Source organism: Chrysochloris asiatica, unplaced genomic scaffold (genome assembly GCF_000296735.1).
Source record: "Chrysochloris asiatica unplaced genomic scaffold, ChrAsi1.0 scaffold00231, whole genome shotgun sequence".
In the NCBI taxonomy this organism is placed as follows: domain Eukaryota; kingdom Metazoa; phylum Chordata; class Mammalia; order Afrosoricida; family Chrysochloridae; genus Chrysochloris; species Chrysochloris asiatica.
In genome coordinates, this window is record NW_006408749.1 from 3649070 (window position 1) to 3662191 (window position 13122).

The 13122-nt window shown below is 40.3% G+C and overlaps 1 protein-coding gene across 1 annotated transcript in view; it reads right to left on the reverse strand.

Annotated features, from left to right (window-relative positions):
• The window catches only part of TRPC5 (transient receptor potential cation channel, subfamily C, member 5), a 244509-nt gene that overhangs the window by 191358 nt on the left and 40029 nt on the right, over window positions 1-13122 (reverse strand). Inside the window, exon 2 of the mRNA XM_006873253.1 lies at window positions 3441-3962. Coding sequence (XP_006873315.1) covers window positions 3441-3962 — 522 coding nt within the window. The remainder of the gene's footprint in view (window positions 1-3440; window positions 3963-13122) is intronic.

A 13122-nucleotide genomic window follows, 5' to 3' on the forward strand; every position in this document is an offset into this window, starting at 1 on the left:
GGGGGTGGTGGAGGGGAGAAAGGAATAGCCAGAAACATCACTACAGAAAGCTTGTTAATCTGTCTTCAGCCTACAACTGATTGGAATATCTTAAAGGAGGCTAGAAGTTGCCCAGTGAAAGAGGCTTCCTGTGGAGCCTTTACATTGCACAAGACCATAGGTGGAATCCAGAACCCCATGCAAAACCGACTGAGGTAGGAATTTCCACTGGAAAGACGAGTAGACCAGCCTAGAGCGGCCAGAAGAACAGATGATACTTCATGAAAGAAAGACCAGGAAAAATCCGAAACAATAATGGCATTCTGATTGATTACTATAAGAACAAGTAAGCTGTTCGCCCAGGAGCCATCAAGGCAAGGGGTTGGGAACCCTCAGAGCAAACCCCCTTCCAAGACTGAAACTCAAGGGGAATACATGAGCAGGCATGTGGTCTGGCTGGTGACCACTTTGGTCACAGATAAGGCGAAGAGGGGGAAAAAAACAGCAATAAAGTTGCAAGCTAACCCCTACCACATTCAATAGACCCCTGTGAACCCGGGTGGAGACCTGGATGGCCAGCAATATGGCAAGACCTGGGGACTCCTGGGCCCAGAGGCAGTGACATGGCCACAGAGAACTAGAGCAGAGAGTGAAGTGTCCAGCTGATATGAAGTGAGGGGAGACGCACAGGAATACCCATACTTGCAGATAGTACCCACTTGACCAGGCTTCGATGGCTGGATGATCAGAGCTCAACTAGAAGAAGAAAGAAGAGGGGGAAAATTTTTTTGATGAACTTTACCTATACTTATGGATGTAGTAGCTCAAAAAGGGGTACAAATCTTCACAGGATCACTCCCACCCCCTCGGTACACAGGGTTGACAAGGATGGGCAACTTAGACATTGGCTACCGAAAATGGGGGAGCCTATAAAGGCAAGAAGTTACTGCCTTACAAGTTTTCAAGAGGGAGCCTAGTTTCAGATGGGGTGGGGGAAGGTAGAATCACCACTGAATAATTTCCAATCTGTTGGGATTGGGCTGGTGAAAGGAAATAGGGATAAGACTCTTGTGGTACAGTAGTGAATAATTGCCATCAGGGCTGACTGTGAGGGTAGGAAATATAGAGGTAGATGTTTTTTGACAAAAGGAGAGTGATTGACTTTGCAGTGTTGGAGTGGAGGTCCCTGGGACCATCAGGTGAGAAGAACAGAGAGCAGGACCCTACCCAGAGAGGCAGTGACGCCAGGGATAGAGACAGAGATGGTGACATGGACAGATGGAGCAACTGGGGACACTGGACTCAGAGAAGGAGAAGTGCTGTGTGCTGGCAGCCAGAAGGCAGGCCTGTGCGGTGCACCCTTTGTTATTTGATGATGCATGGAAGGGACTGTAATCATTGCAATGAAACGAAATAAGATAGGATGAGTGTCAAGCTGATGTTCTCCCATGTAAACATCACAATAAAAACTTTTTTAAAAAATCAAAGATGAATAAAAATGGCAAGAAATCAAGTCTGTCCTACAGGTTTGCAATGAGTTAGAATCGAATGGCCGGCACACAACAAGAACATATTGCATATATGGTATAGTCCTTTCAATCCTAATTTGTTCTGTTGGCAATTTGTAAATTTTTTACTCTCTTCAAAATGCTTATTTTTTGCCTTGTTTCAACAGTATCATATCTATTATTATTTTTATCTAAGAGAAAGGGACCCGGTGAACACACAATCGGATTTATTTCTTAGCCTTCAGATGACAATCACCTCTGAGTTCAACCTATTTGAATCAGATTTCAGGTTGTATGGAAGAGAGAAGGAAAAGAACATTAATGTTCTTCCTGTACCATGCCCCCTTGCTGCTACAAGTTGAATACTTATCCATTTGCTCTAGCTCCTATTTTACTGACAGCCATAGTAAGCCACATTCTTTTAATCAATAAATACATAGTCCACAGTCCCTATTTAGGAGTCCTGGTGGCACAGTGGTCAGGCTCTCAGCTGCTAACTGAAAGGTCTGCAGTTTGAATCTACCAGCTGCTCTGCTGATGGAAAGTGGCAGTCTGCTTTGAAAAGATTTACAACCTTGGAAATCCTATGAGGCAGTTCTGTTCTGTCATATAAGGTCACTATGAGTTGGAATCAACTTGATCGCAATGATTTTGGGGTTTGTACACCAGAATTTCTAATTTATTCCCCACAATAGCCATATGAAGTAGAGGGATTGTTTCCATCTCCCTTTGATAAATGACAAAATGGATCATTTATGACTGTATGACTTTCCCCAGGTCATACAGTTGTTGTTGTTAAGTGCCATCAAGTCGGTTCCAACCCATAGTGACCTTGTATAGAATTTCCGAGGATTGGCTGGTGAGCTTGAATCACCGACCTTGCGGATCAAACCAACCTTGCAGTCCAGTGCATTAACCCACAGCACCACACCAGGTTGTGAGTTAGAATTCCATCCTTAGTCAATCAGGCTCTATAGCTCCTGCTCTTGCTACTGCACCATGTTGTTGCCTTCTCACGAGCCAAATTGAAATTAAAAACAATTAGAAGGTTCCTCAAAATTGTTTGATAAAATATCATGGTGGTGGCGGCTATGTGCCATGGAGTTGATTCCAACTCATAATGACCTTGTATAGGGTTTCTGAGGCTGTAAATCTTTTCAGCAGCAGAAAGTCTCATCTTTCTCCCACTGAACAGGTGGTAGTTTCAAACTGCTGACCTTGAGGTTAGCAACCTGAATCATAACCACTATGCTACCAGAGCTTCTTTAAAGTGGCATAGAACAGGATTGCAAATGTGGTCTAATTGGAAAGCAAAGTCTCTTCTGTGAGCTGCTTGAACTGACCTCCCTCAGAAAGACCCTTCCAGTTTGAAGGATACACAATCTCAGATGTTGGTGTGGCCTTCATAGCAGACAATAATCTTCAATAGAACTATAATACCTTGAGTATCACTCCAACTTTCAAATGCATATCTCAACCTCCTTGTTTATGGGCTTTCAGGAATTCAGTTGTGTCAAAAATTACCAGCATCCCAACAGTGAGCCCTAGACCCCAGTATAAAGGGTAGGATCTTTTATTATGTGTTCTTATAGAGCACTATTCTTTCAGAGCACTTACCTTGCTTTGTAATTATATATTCATTAATTGTGATTATTTCCTTAATTTCTACCACTAGCTTGAAAGTTCCAGTGCCTGTTTTCTGTATCCCAAGCACCAAGCAAAGTGCTTAATAAACATTCCTTGAATGAGTGCTTTCCCATCAAGAAATTAGATGATTAGTATTTTCATCAACTTATCTGGCCATAAAGAAAAAGGTGCAGAGGCTGAATGTGCCTTGGATGAATGAAATCTAACCATTTGTTATCTAAGTGATAGAAAAATACTGACTTTTGCTCTTTTGCTCTGTGCTCTGGATGGTTCAAGCTTCCCCCCAAAGTAAAGAGCTCAGCTTACCTCTTTCTGGTGGTATTTGATTGCCACCTTCAGCTTGGCCAGGTCATGGTACTTCTGAGGGTCAAGCTCTTCACTGTGGTCATCTCGATGGTTGAGGATTATCTCCAGTTCCCGGGAGCTCCGAGCTTGGTCCAGCAGGTCCTTGGCAAAGAGCTTGCATTGCTGGGAGAGCTCTTCATACTCTGCCTTGAACTCATTCTCCACCTTGCTTAGCTCCTTGAGTTCCCAGCCCAGACGAAAAGCAGTTAGAATAGGATCCTCACTTGACAAAGCAATGAGTGAGGGACTTGCCAGAGCCTTATAGATGTTCAGCCGGGAGCGGGAATGTCGCAGGCTGTCTACCTCTGAACTGGACACACATTCCACACAGTTGCAGCGAATCTGGTGGGGCCGTGGAATAGTGACTCGTTTTTGGACAAGCAACTTGATGATTTCATAGTTGTTGGTGTGGGCAGCCAGCATGATAGGAGTGATGTCTGGTGTGAACTCTGAGAACTGAGTATCCATCATCAGAGTAGGGACCTAGGTACAAGAAAATGAGAAGCATAGTAGGGCAAGAGTAAAGTTTGCAGAGAGATGGAGCATCCAATGCTGAAAATTCAGGAATTAGAATTAGCAGTCTCTTGTCAATTCTCCTCTTTACCATGATAGTTAATATTTATGGGAAAAGTACTGGACTGAAACCCACAAAGTCTTTGGTTCAAGCCCACCAGCTGTTTTGAGGGAGAAAGATGAGGATTTCTGCTCACATAAAGATTTACAGTCTTGGAAACTATATACAGGGTGGCTATGAGTTGGAACCAACTCCAAGGGACTTAACAACACTCTGTGCCAGGAGCACTGGTGGCGCTGTAGGATAAGCGCTGGACGGCTAACCACATGTTGGCAGTTCAAACCCACCAGCTGCTCCAAGGGAGAAAGATGAGGCTTTTTGCTCCTGTATAGGTGTATAGCCTTCAAAATCCTATACAGGGTCACTATTAATCAGAATCTAACAACAAAATAACTTTGTGCCAATTAGTGTTTGGCTGCTAACCAAAAGTTTGATGGTTTGAAACCACCAACCATTCCATGGAAGAAAGATGAAGCAGTGTACATCTATAAGAATTTATAGCCTTGGGAATCCATGGGAAGTTCTACTCTGTCCTATAGGTTCATTATGAGTCAGAATTGACTTGATGATAATGAGTATGGGGCTCTGTTAGACAATTTTCTAAGCACTATATATATTTACTGATACGGTGCTGTGGATCAGCACTGCACTGCGAACCACAAGGTCGGCAGTTCAGACCCACCAGCTGCTTCTTGGAAACTATACAGGATGGCTACGAGTTGTAATCGACTCAGTGACACTTAACAACAACAATAGCATAAGTATTTATGCATTTGACTCACCACAACTTTGTCAGGTAAATATTCTCCCCATAGCATTTAGTAGCAGAGACAAGATTCAAACCAGACAGTTTGACTCTAGAGCTTGGCTCTTACATCACATACCCAATTCTGTCTGAGACATAGTGGAGATACAGAGAAGTAAAGGATATGTTTTTTCTTGCCATTTTGGTACTTAATTGGGTATATAATTTTTACACAAAATCGGTGCATAACAGTACATAGTAGTAGTATGTGTTCAGTTCCAATTGAGTAGCAGAGACTTCAGTAATACTTGATCAAAAGGCTGAATCTTTAAGATTCAGTGCCATGCCACTAAACCAAGCCCTGGAGGCTGAAGAGAAGACTCCTTCAAATAGTTACATTGACTTTGTCTGTACAAGGCGGCGTCAAAAAAATTCATGGAAAAACTCCCTAATCTTTTACTTCCATTTGTCCACGAACTTTGCGGAGCCTCCTTGTATGTGGGAATTCAGAGGCCCAAAGATCAAGGCCAGACACAGTTTGCCCAACTTCCTTTAGGTCCCTGGAAGGTAGAGAGAATTCATGATTGTTAGGAAGGAGTACTTCGTAAATGAGGTCTTCCTAGGCTTGGAGCAATCGGGCTGCTTGGAGCAAAGGGACTTTTCCACGAAGTAATACTTGATGTCCCTGGGTGATGCAAACAGTTAAGTGCTTGAATATGTGCCATAAGATCAATGTCTTGAAACCAATAGGAGACACCTCAGAAGATAGTCCTGGCTTCATGAAACAGTTCTACTTTGCACACATGGGCTGATGGCAACTAACAACAACAACACTTGGTGTAAATACCAATTAGAGATGAAAAAGTATGGGATTCTTTATGTATTTAGGAGCATTTCTGGGTGAGTTGTCTGCTCATCAGTTAACTAAAAAACCTTGGACTTAATGTGTGTCTTTAGGGATATATATAGCCTTTTCTCAGGAACTGAAACAGTTCACTAGACCCACAGAAAAGTTTCAATGTGGTAGGATCTAGAGTTAGTGAACGGGAAGATTAGAATAGTCAGAGGAGGCTTCGTGGAGGGGTAGAGCTGAGTATTCAAAGGATTCTAGAGGATTGTGAACTATTGATCTTAATACACTTAAGGAGGCAAGGGGAGCAGTTCCAAACTGGGGAGAATATGAATAATTGAGATTCTCACAGAATAGACAAATCTTGTAGTAATCAATAGCTTCTTTCTCTTTGCTTTCAATGCTCCCTGTTTCATTGGTTTGTTTTAAGCCCACAGTTGCTTAAGAATGGACAAATGGATGAGTTACAGTTTTTCATCATCTTTACCTCCCTCCCACCTTGAATGAGGGCTTCCCAAACAGAGAATTAGCCAGAAAACAGGCAGTGGGAGAAATGTGGTGAGAGGAAGAGGTAGGGGGAGGGGAGGAGGAGTTTCTCTACTCTGAATAGTTGAGAGTTGAATTTTCAGTGGTCATCAATTGTATGGAGCAGCAAATAGACATTGTTAAACATTTAGAGAAAGTAGCTACAAATACGACAGCAGGAAGTAACTAACCGACTCATAAAGTAAATTGGACGCAGGAAAGAGTAATCTCAGAAATTAACATAAACGTACAGGCTAACCAAGAAGTGAGTCTGAGTGGGAATTATGGAAATGAACATAAACATCTAATATAAAGCCTAAAGTCAAGAGAGATAGTAAATGAGCAATTTGTCACTGCCCAGGAAGAAAGGAATTCAGATCTGGGAAATCTTTTCAAAGGAGACTGATCTGTGGTGGCCAGCCATGTTCTCCCTCCCAGAATGCCTTTTCTCCTCAAATCACTTTTATCCTTTCACAGGTTGCCCCACACCACCTCATTCACTGCTCTCTGTATGTCCATCTTCTTGTGATGCCCTGTGTCAACCTTCTTGTGATGCTTTGTGTGGAAAGGCCTCTCCCCATTTTTCTGCCAAAGGCCATTGCTACCCCTGGCTACTTCAATAGCTTCTCTTCCTAACTTTGTTCTCATCTCTTGCTGACAACCCTAAGGTTGTAGGCACTAGGTAATATTTGAGATCTCACTTTTCTGATGCTGTCTTTTATTCTTCTCTAATTATTTCACACATGTATGTCTTGCCCCTCAGTAAGATTGTGACCTCTTTGACTGCACTTATTTGCCCTACAGAATCTAGCACAGTGCTAAACACAGATTTGTAACTCAGTAAAAGGTTATTCTCAAACTAAGGAACCCAGATGGCACTACAAGATAAACCCTGAGTTGCTATCCTTAAGGTTGGCAGCTCAAATCCGCCAGCTTCTCCATGGGAGAAAGATAAGGCTTTCTGATCCTATAGTTTGCAAACCTTATATAGGGTCACTATGCGTAGACTCAACTCAACGGCAGTGGTGTGTATTCCCAAATTAAGAAATTGATTCTCTTGCTTAGGATTTGTGTCAGTGTGAGATAGTTCTCTTACGTCTTTCCCATGCACAGCTGAGAAGGTAGACATTCTTAGGAGGGGTTAGCAAACTGACTCTGTAGGAAACTACCCTGAATACTCAAAACCCAAGAACAATTTCTGCCTGTGATTTTCACAATTCTATTGCTTCAAAATAGAATTCAGATCCACAGAGCACAGGTTTCTACTCCTTTTCCTCCTTCTCCTCCCACTGCTTATCATCATGCCACTTTCCTTTCCCCAGGCTGTGCAGAGTCCATAGACTATAAACTGGACAGAATGCTAAAGTAAGAGACAGTTCTATAATGAGGGACAGAGGTTTCTGATAATTCTAGCCTTCATAAGATAGTTTACAACAAGAGCCAAATAGGTAACAAATGAGTGGAGAGACCGCAGTGTTTCTATTCTAAGGGAAATCGTGCATATGGCAATTAGCTTTAATTTGCTGAATGATCTCGCACAGCTGGCAATGAAAACTGTGACGGTGTTCGTGTCACATTGAGCTGGTTTCAACTCATAGCGACCCTGTACAGGGTTTACAAAGCTGTAAATCTTTACAGGAGGAGAATGCCTCGTCTGTCTCCCATGGTAAGTTTGAACTCTGGATCTTGTAGTTAACAGCCCCATACCTAATCCACAGAATCATCTGGGCTAATTCGTAATTGGCCTACTGTTACGATTTTTCAAGAGAAGGCAGAAATCTGAACTGTTAGGTAAACTCTTTAAACATTTTAAATGTTGGCTCAAACAGTTGTACAATTAACAAAAATAGATAAAATTTCAAACTATATGAGATTTTACCTAAATGTTCAGATTTCTGATTTCTCTTGAAAAATCACATCATTGTTGTTATTGTTAGGTGCTGCAGAGTTGGCTTTAAGTCATATTGACCCTACGTACAACAGAATGAAACACTGCATTGTCCTGTGTCATCGTCACAATTGTTATGTTTGAGGTCATTGATGCTGCCACTATGTCAGTTCATTTCCTTGGGGCGGGGGGTGTCTTCTTTTTTGCTGACCCTCCATTTTTCCAAGTTGGTGTCCTTCTTCAGGTAATAGTCTCTCCTGATAAAATGTCCAAAGTATGAGAGACAAATTCTCCTTATCCTTGCTTCTAAGGAGCATTCTGGTTGTACTTCTTTCAAGACAGCCTTGTTTGTTTTTCTGGCAGCCCATAGTATTTTCAGTATTCTTCTCCAGCACCATTATTGAAATACATCAATTATTCTGTGGCTTTCCTTAATGACTGTTTAACATTCACATGCATATGAGGCGACTGAAAATACTATGGCTTGAGTCAGGCACATGTCAATCCTCAAACTAACATCTTTGCTCTTAAACAATTTAAAGAAGTCTTTTGCAGTGGATTTGCCTAGTGCAGTACGCTGCTTAATTTCTTGACTGCTGCTTTCATGATCATTGATTGTAGATCCGAGAAATGAAGTAGTTTACAACTTCAATCTTTTCTCCATTTATTATGATGTTATTTATTGGTCCAGTTGTGAGGAATTTTGTTTTCTTTACTTTTAGGTGCAATCCATACTGAAGGATACTTCATCAATATTTCAAGTCTTCTTCACTTTTAGCAAGCAAGCTTGTGACATCTGTATATCACAGGTTGCTAACGGTGCTTCCTCCAATTCCAGTGTCACGTTCTTCATATAACTTTCTTCATATAGTTCTTCTTCATATAATTAATTCTCAGGCTATTTGCTCAGCATGCAGATTGAATAAGTGTAGTGAGAGGATACAAACCTGGCGCATGCCTTTCTTGATTTTAAACCATTCAATATCCCCCTTTTTTGTTTGAACAACTGCCTCTTGGTCTATGTATAGGTTCTTCATGAGCACAAATAACTGTTCTGGAATACCCATCATACACAATGTTATCCGTAATTGTCATGACCCACACAGCTGATTGCCTTTGTATAGTCAATAAAACACAAGCGAACATTTTTCTGATTTTCTTTTCTTTCAGCCAAGATCCACCTGACATCAGCAATGACATCCCTGGTGTTTCATGTTCTCTTCTGTTGATGTACTGCTGCAATCATTTTTTAATTGTCTTCAACAAAATGTTACTTGCATGTGACATTAATTATAATGCTTGATGATTTCCACATCCCATTGGCTCACATTTTTTTGGAATGGGCACAAATAGGGATCACTTCCAATTGCTTCCACAAATCTTGACATTAGAGGAGTAAGCACCTCCAGGACCGCATCAGTTTGTTGAAACATTTCAATTTGTATTACATCAGTTCCTGGAGCATTGTTTTTCACCAATGCCTCCAGTGCTGCTTGGACTTCTTCATTCAGTACGACTGATTCTTGGTTGTATGCTACCTTTTGAAATGATTGAACATTGACAAATTCTTTTTGGCACAATCATTCTTGTGTATTCCTTTGATCTTTTTGAGGGTTCCAGCATCATTCAATATTTTGCCCAGAATCAATATCGCAACCCAAGGTTTGAGTTTTTCTTCAGTCTTTCAGTTTGAGAAATGCTGAGCCTGTTCTTCCCTTTTGGTTTTCTAACTCCAGATCTTTGCACATTTTATTGTAGTACTTTACTGTCTTTTCGAGCTGTCCTTTGAAAATTTCTGTTTAGCTCTTTTACTTCATCATTTCTGTTGCTTTAGCTTCTCTATGCTCAAGAGCACATTTCAAAGTCTCTTCTGACATCTACTTTGGACTTTTCTTTTTTCCTGTGTTTTTTTTCATAACTTTTTGCTTTCTTTATGGATGATGTTCTTGAGGTTATCCCACAATTCTTCTGGTCTTTAATGTCTAATGCATCAAATCTGTTCTTGAAATGGTCTCTAAATTCAGGTAGGATATACTCAAGGTATATTTTGGCTCTTGTGGAGTTGTTTTAAAGTTCTTCTCTTTCAGTCTGAACTTACATTGTGAACAATTTGTATTAGTCTGTTTCACAGTTGGCCCCTAATCTTGTTTTAGCTGATGATATTGAGCTTATCCATTGTCTCTTCCCATATATGTAGTCAATTTGATTCCTGTGTCTTACATCTGCTGAGATACATGTGCATCAGGGCCATTTATGTTGGTGAAAAAAAAGGTATTTACAATGAATAAGTTATTAGTCTTTCCAAATTCTATCGTACAATCTCCAGCATCATTTCTATCATCAAGGCCATATTTTTCAACTCCTGACCCTTTCTCTTTGTTTCCAACATCTGCATTCAAGTAACCAGTAACTGTCAATAAATAATTATTTACATGGTTGATTTCAGACTGAAGAATTCCTCCATTTCATCATCACTTGTTTTATTGGTTGGTGTGCAAATTTAGGTAATAGTGGTATAACTTGTCTTCCTTTTAGGCATGTGAATATTATCCTATCACAGACAGCATTTTCCTTCAAGGTAGATCTTGAAATGTTCTTTTTGAAGATGAATGCCATGCCATTGCTCTTCAATTTGCCATTCCTGGTATAGTAAACCATATGATGATCTGATTCAAAATGGCCAGTACCAGTCCATTTTAGCTCACTAATTCCTAGGATATTGATTTTTACTGGTTACATTTAATTTCTGACTACTTCTTACTTTCCTAGACTGATAATGTATACATTCAATGTTCTGATAATTAATGGATGTTTGCAGCTGTTTCTTCTCACTTTGAGTTGTCCCAATTATAACAATTGTCAGGAACAATGACCCAAAAAAGAAAGAATGAAAAAAGAGAGTAGCTGCTGAGGCTCTTTATGCATATAGGTTTTGTTGTTAAGTGCCCTCGAATAGGTTCCAACTCATAGTGACTTTGTATAGGGTTTCTGAGATGTGACTGGTGAGATTGAACTATGGACTGACTTTGTGGTTAGTAGTCTAGTGCTTATCGTCTAGCGCCACACCAGGACTCCATATATAGATTAGGTTGACTGAATTTTGTCAAGTTTCTCCTCCTGGAAGCTTTGGGCCCTTCTAGATCGATCTTGAAGTACAATGCTGCTTGTGTTGAAGTACATACACCAACAAGGAAGATGAAAGTCCTGATGTGGCGCTGTAGGATAAAGCATTAGACTTTGAGGTTGGTTTGAAATGTAAGGTTGGTGGTTGAAACCCACCCCAGCTGCTCCTCGGAAACAGGGTTGTTACTATGAGTCGGAACTGACTCAACAACAGGGAAGACCAGTTAATACTATTATTACTCAAATTTATTCACCAACTACTAAAGCCAATGATGATGAAATTGAAAAAGTCTATCAACTTCTTCAGGTTGAAATTGATCAAACGTGAAATAAAGATGCATTGATTTACTGGTGATTGAAATGTGAATGTTGGAAACAAAGAAGTATTGCTAACTGGAAAATATGATAGAAATGATGTGGAGACCACATGATAGAATTTTGCAAGACCATGGCTTAGTTATTGAAAATATCTTTAAAAAAAACTAAACAATGACTATACATGTGGACAATATGATTTGAATACATAGGAATCAAATTGGCTACATCTGTAAGAAGAGACAATGAAAAATGAAAAAGCTCAATATCATCAGCCAAACCAAGATCTGCGGACTGTGGAACAGACTAACGATTGCTCATATGCAAGTTCAGGCTGAAGCTAAAGAAAATTAAAACAAATTGATGAAAGTAAAAATATGACCTTGAGTATATACCACCTCCAACACTTGTCTGTCAGTTTGTTGTACTGTGGTGGTTTGTGAGTGGCTGTGATTCTGAAAGCTATGCCACCGGTATTTTAAATACCAGCAGGGTCAGGTGGACAGGTTTCAGATGAGCTTCCAGACGAAGACAGACTAGGAAGAAGGAGTGACAAACTACTTCTGAGTATTTAGTCACCTTAAACCTTATGAATATTAGAGAAACACTGCCAGATATAGTGCCAGAAAATGAGCCCCTCAGATTGGAAGGCACTCAAAATACAACTGGGGAAGAGCTGCCTCCTCAAAATAGAGCTGACCGTGATGACACTAATGGAGTAAAGCCCGTGGGAGAAAAGCCCACGGGACTGTCATTTGCTGATGGGGTACAACTCAAAATGAAGAGAAACAGCTGTAAATATCCATTGAAAATTGGAACATGGAATGTTCTGGGAAAATTGGAAGTTGTCAAAAATGAAATGGAACAAATAAACATTGATGTCTTAGGCATTAGTGAGCTGAAATGGACTGGAATTGGCCATTTTGAATCTCATAACCACATGGTTTACTATGCCGGAAATGACAAATTGAAGAGGAATGGTGTTGCATTCATTGTTGAAAAGAACATATCCAGATCAGTCATGAGGTACAAGGCTGTCTGTGATAGGATAATATCCATGCACCTAGAGGGAAGCCCAGTTAATACCACTATTATTCAAATTTACGCACCAACCACCAAAGCCAGTGAGGATGAAATAGAAGAATTCTACCAAATTCTTAAATCAGAAATTGATCAAACATGCAATGAAGATTTATTGATCATTTCTTGTGATTGGAATGCCAAGGTTGGGAGCAAAGAAGAAGGATCAAGAGTTGGAAAATATGGCCTTGGTGATAGAAACGATGCTGGAAAACGCATGGTAGAATTCTGCAAAATCAATGATTTGTTCATTTCAAATACCTTCTTTAGACAGCATAACAGATGACTATACATATGGATGTACCCAGATGGAATACATAGAAATCAAATTGACTACATCTGTGGAAAGAGAAGATGGAAAAGCTCCATAGCATCAGTGAAAACAAGACCAGGGGCAGACTGTGGAACAGACCATCAGTTACTCATATGCAAATTCAAACTGAAGCTGAAGAAAATAAAAACAAGTCCACAAGACCCAAAATATGACCTTGAATATATCCCACCTAAATTAGAGATCATCTGAAGAACAGATTTGATACATTA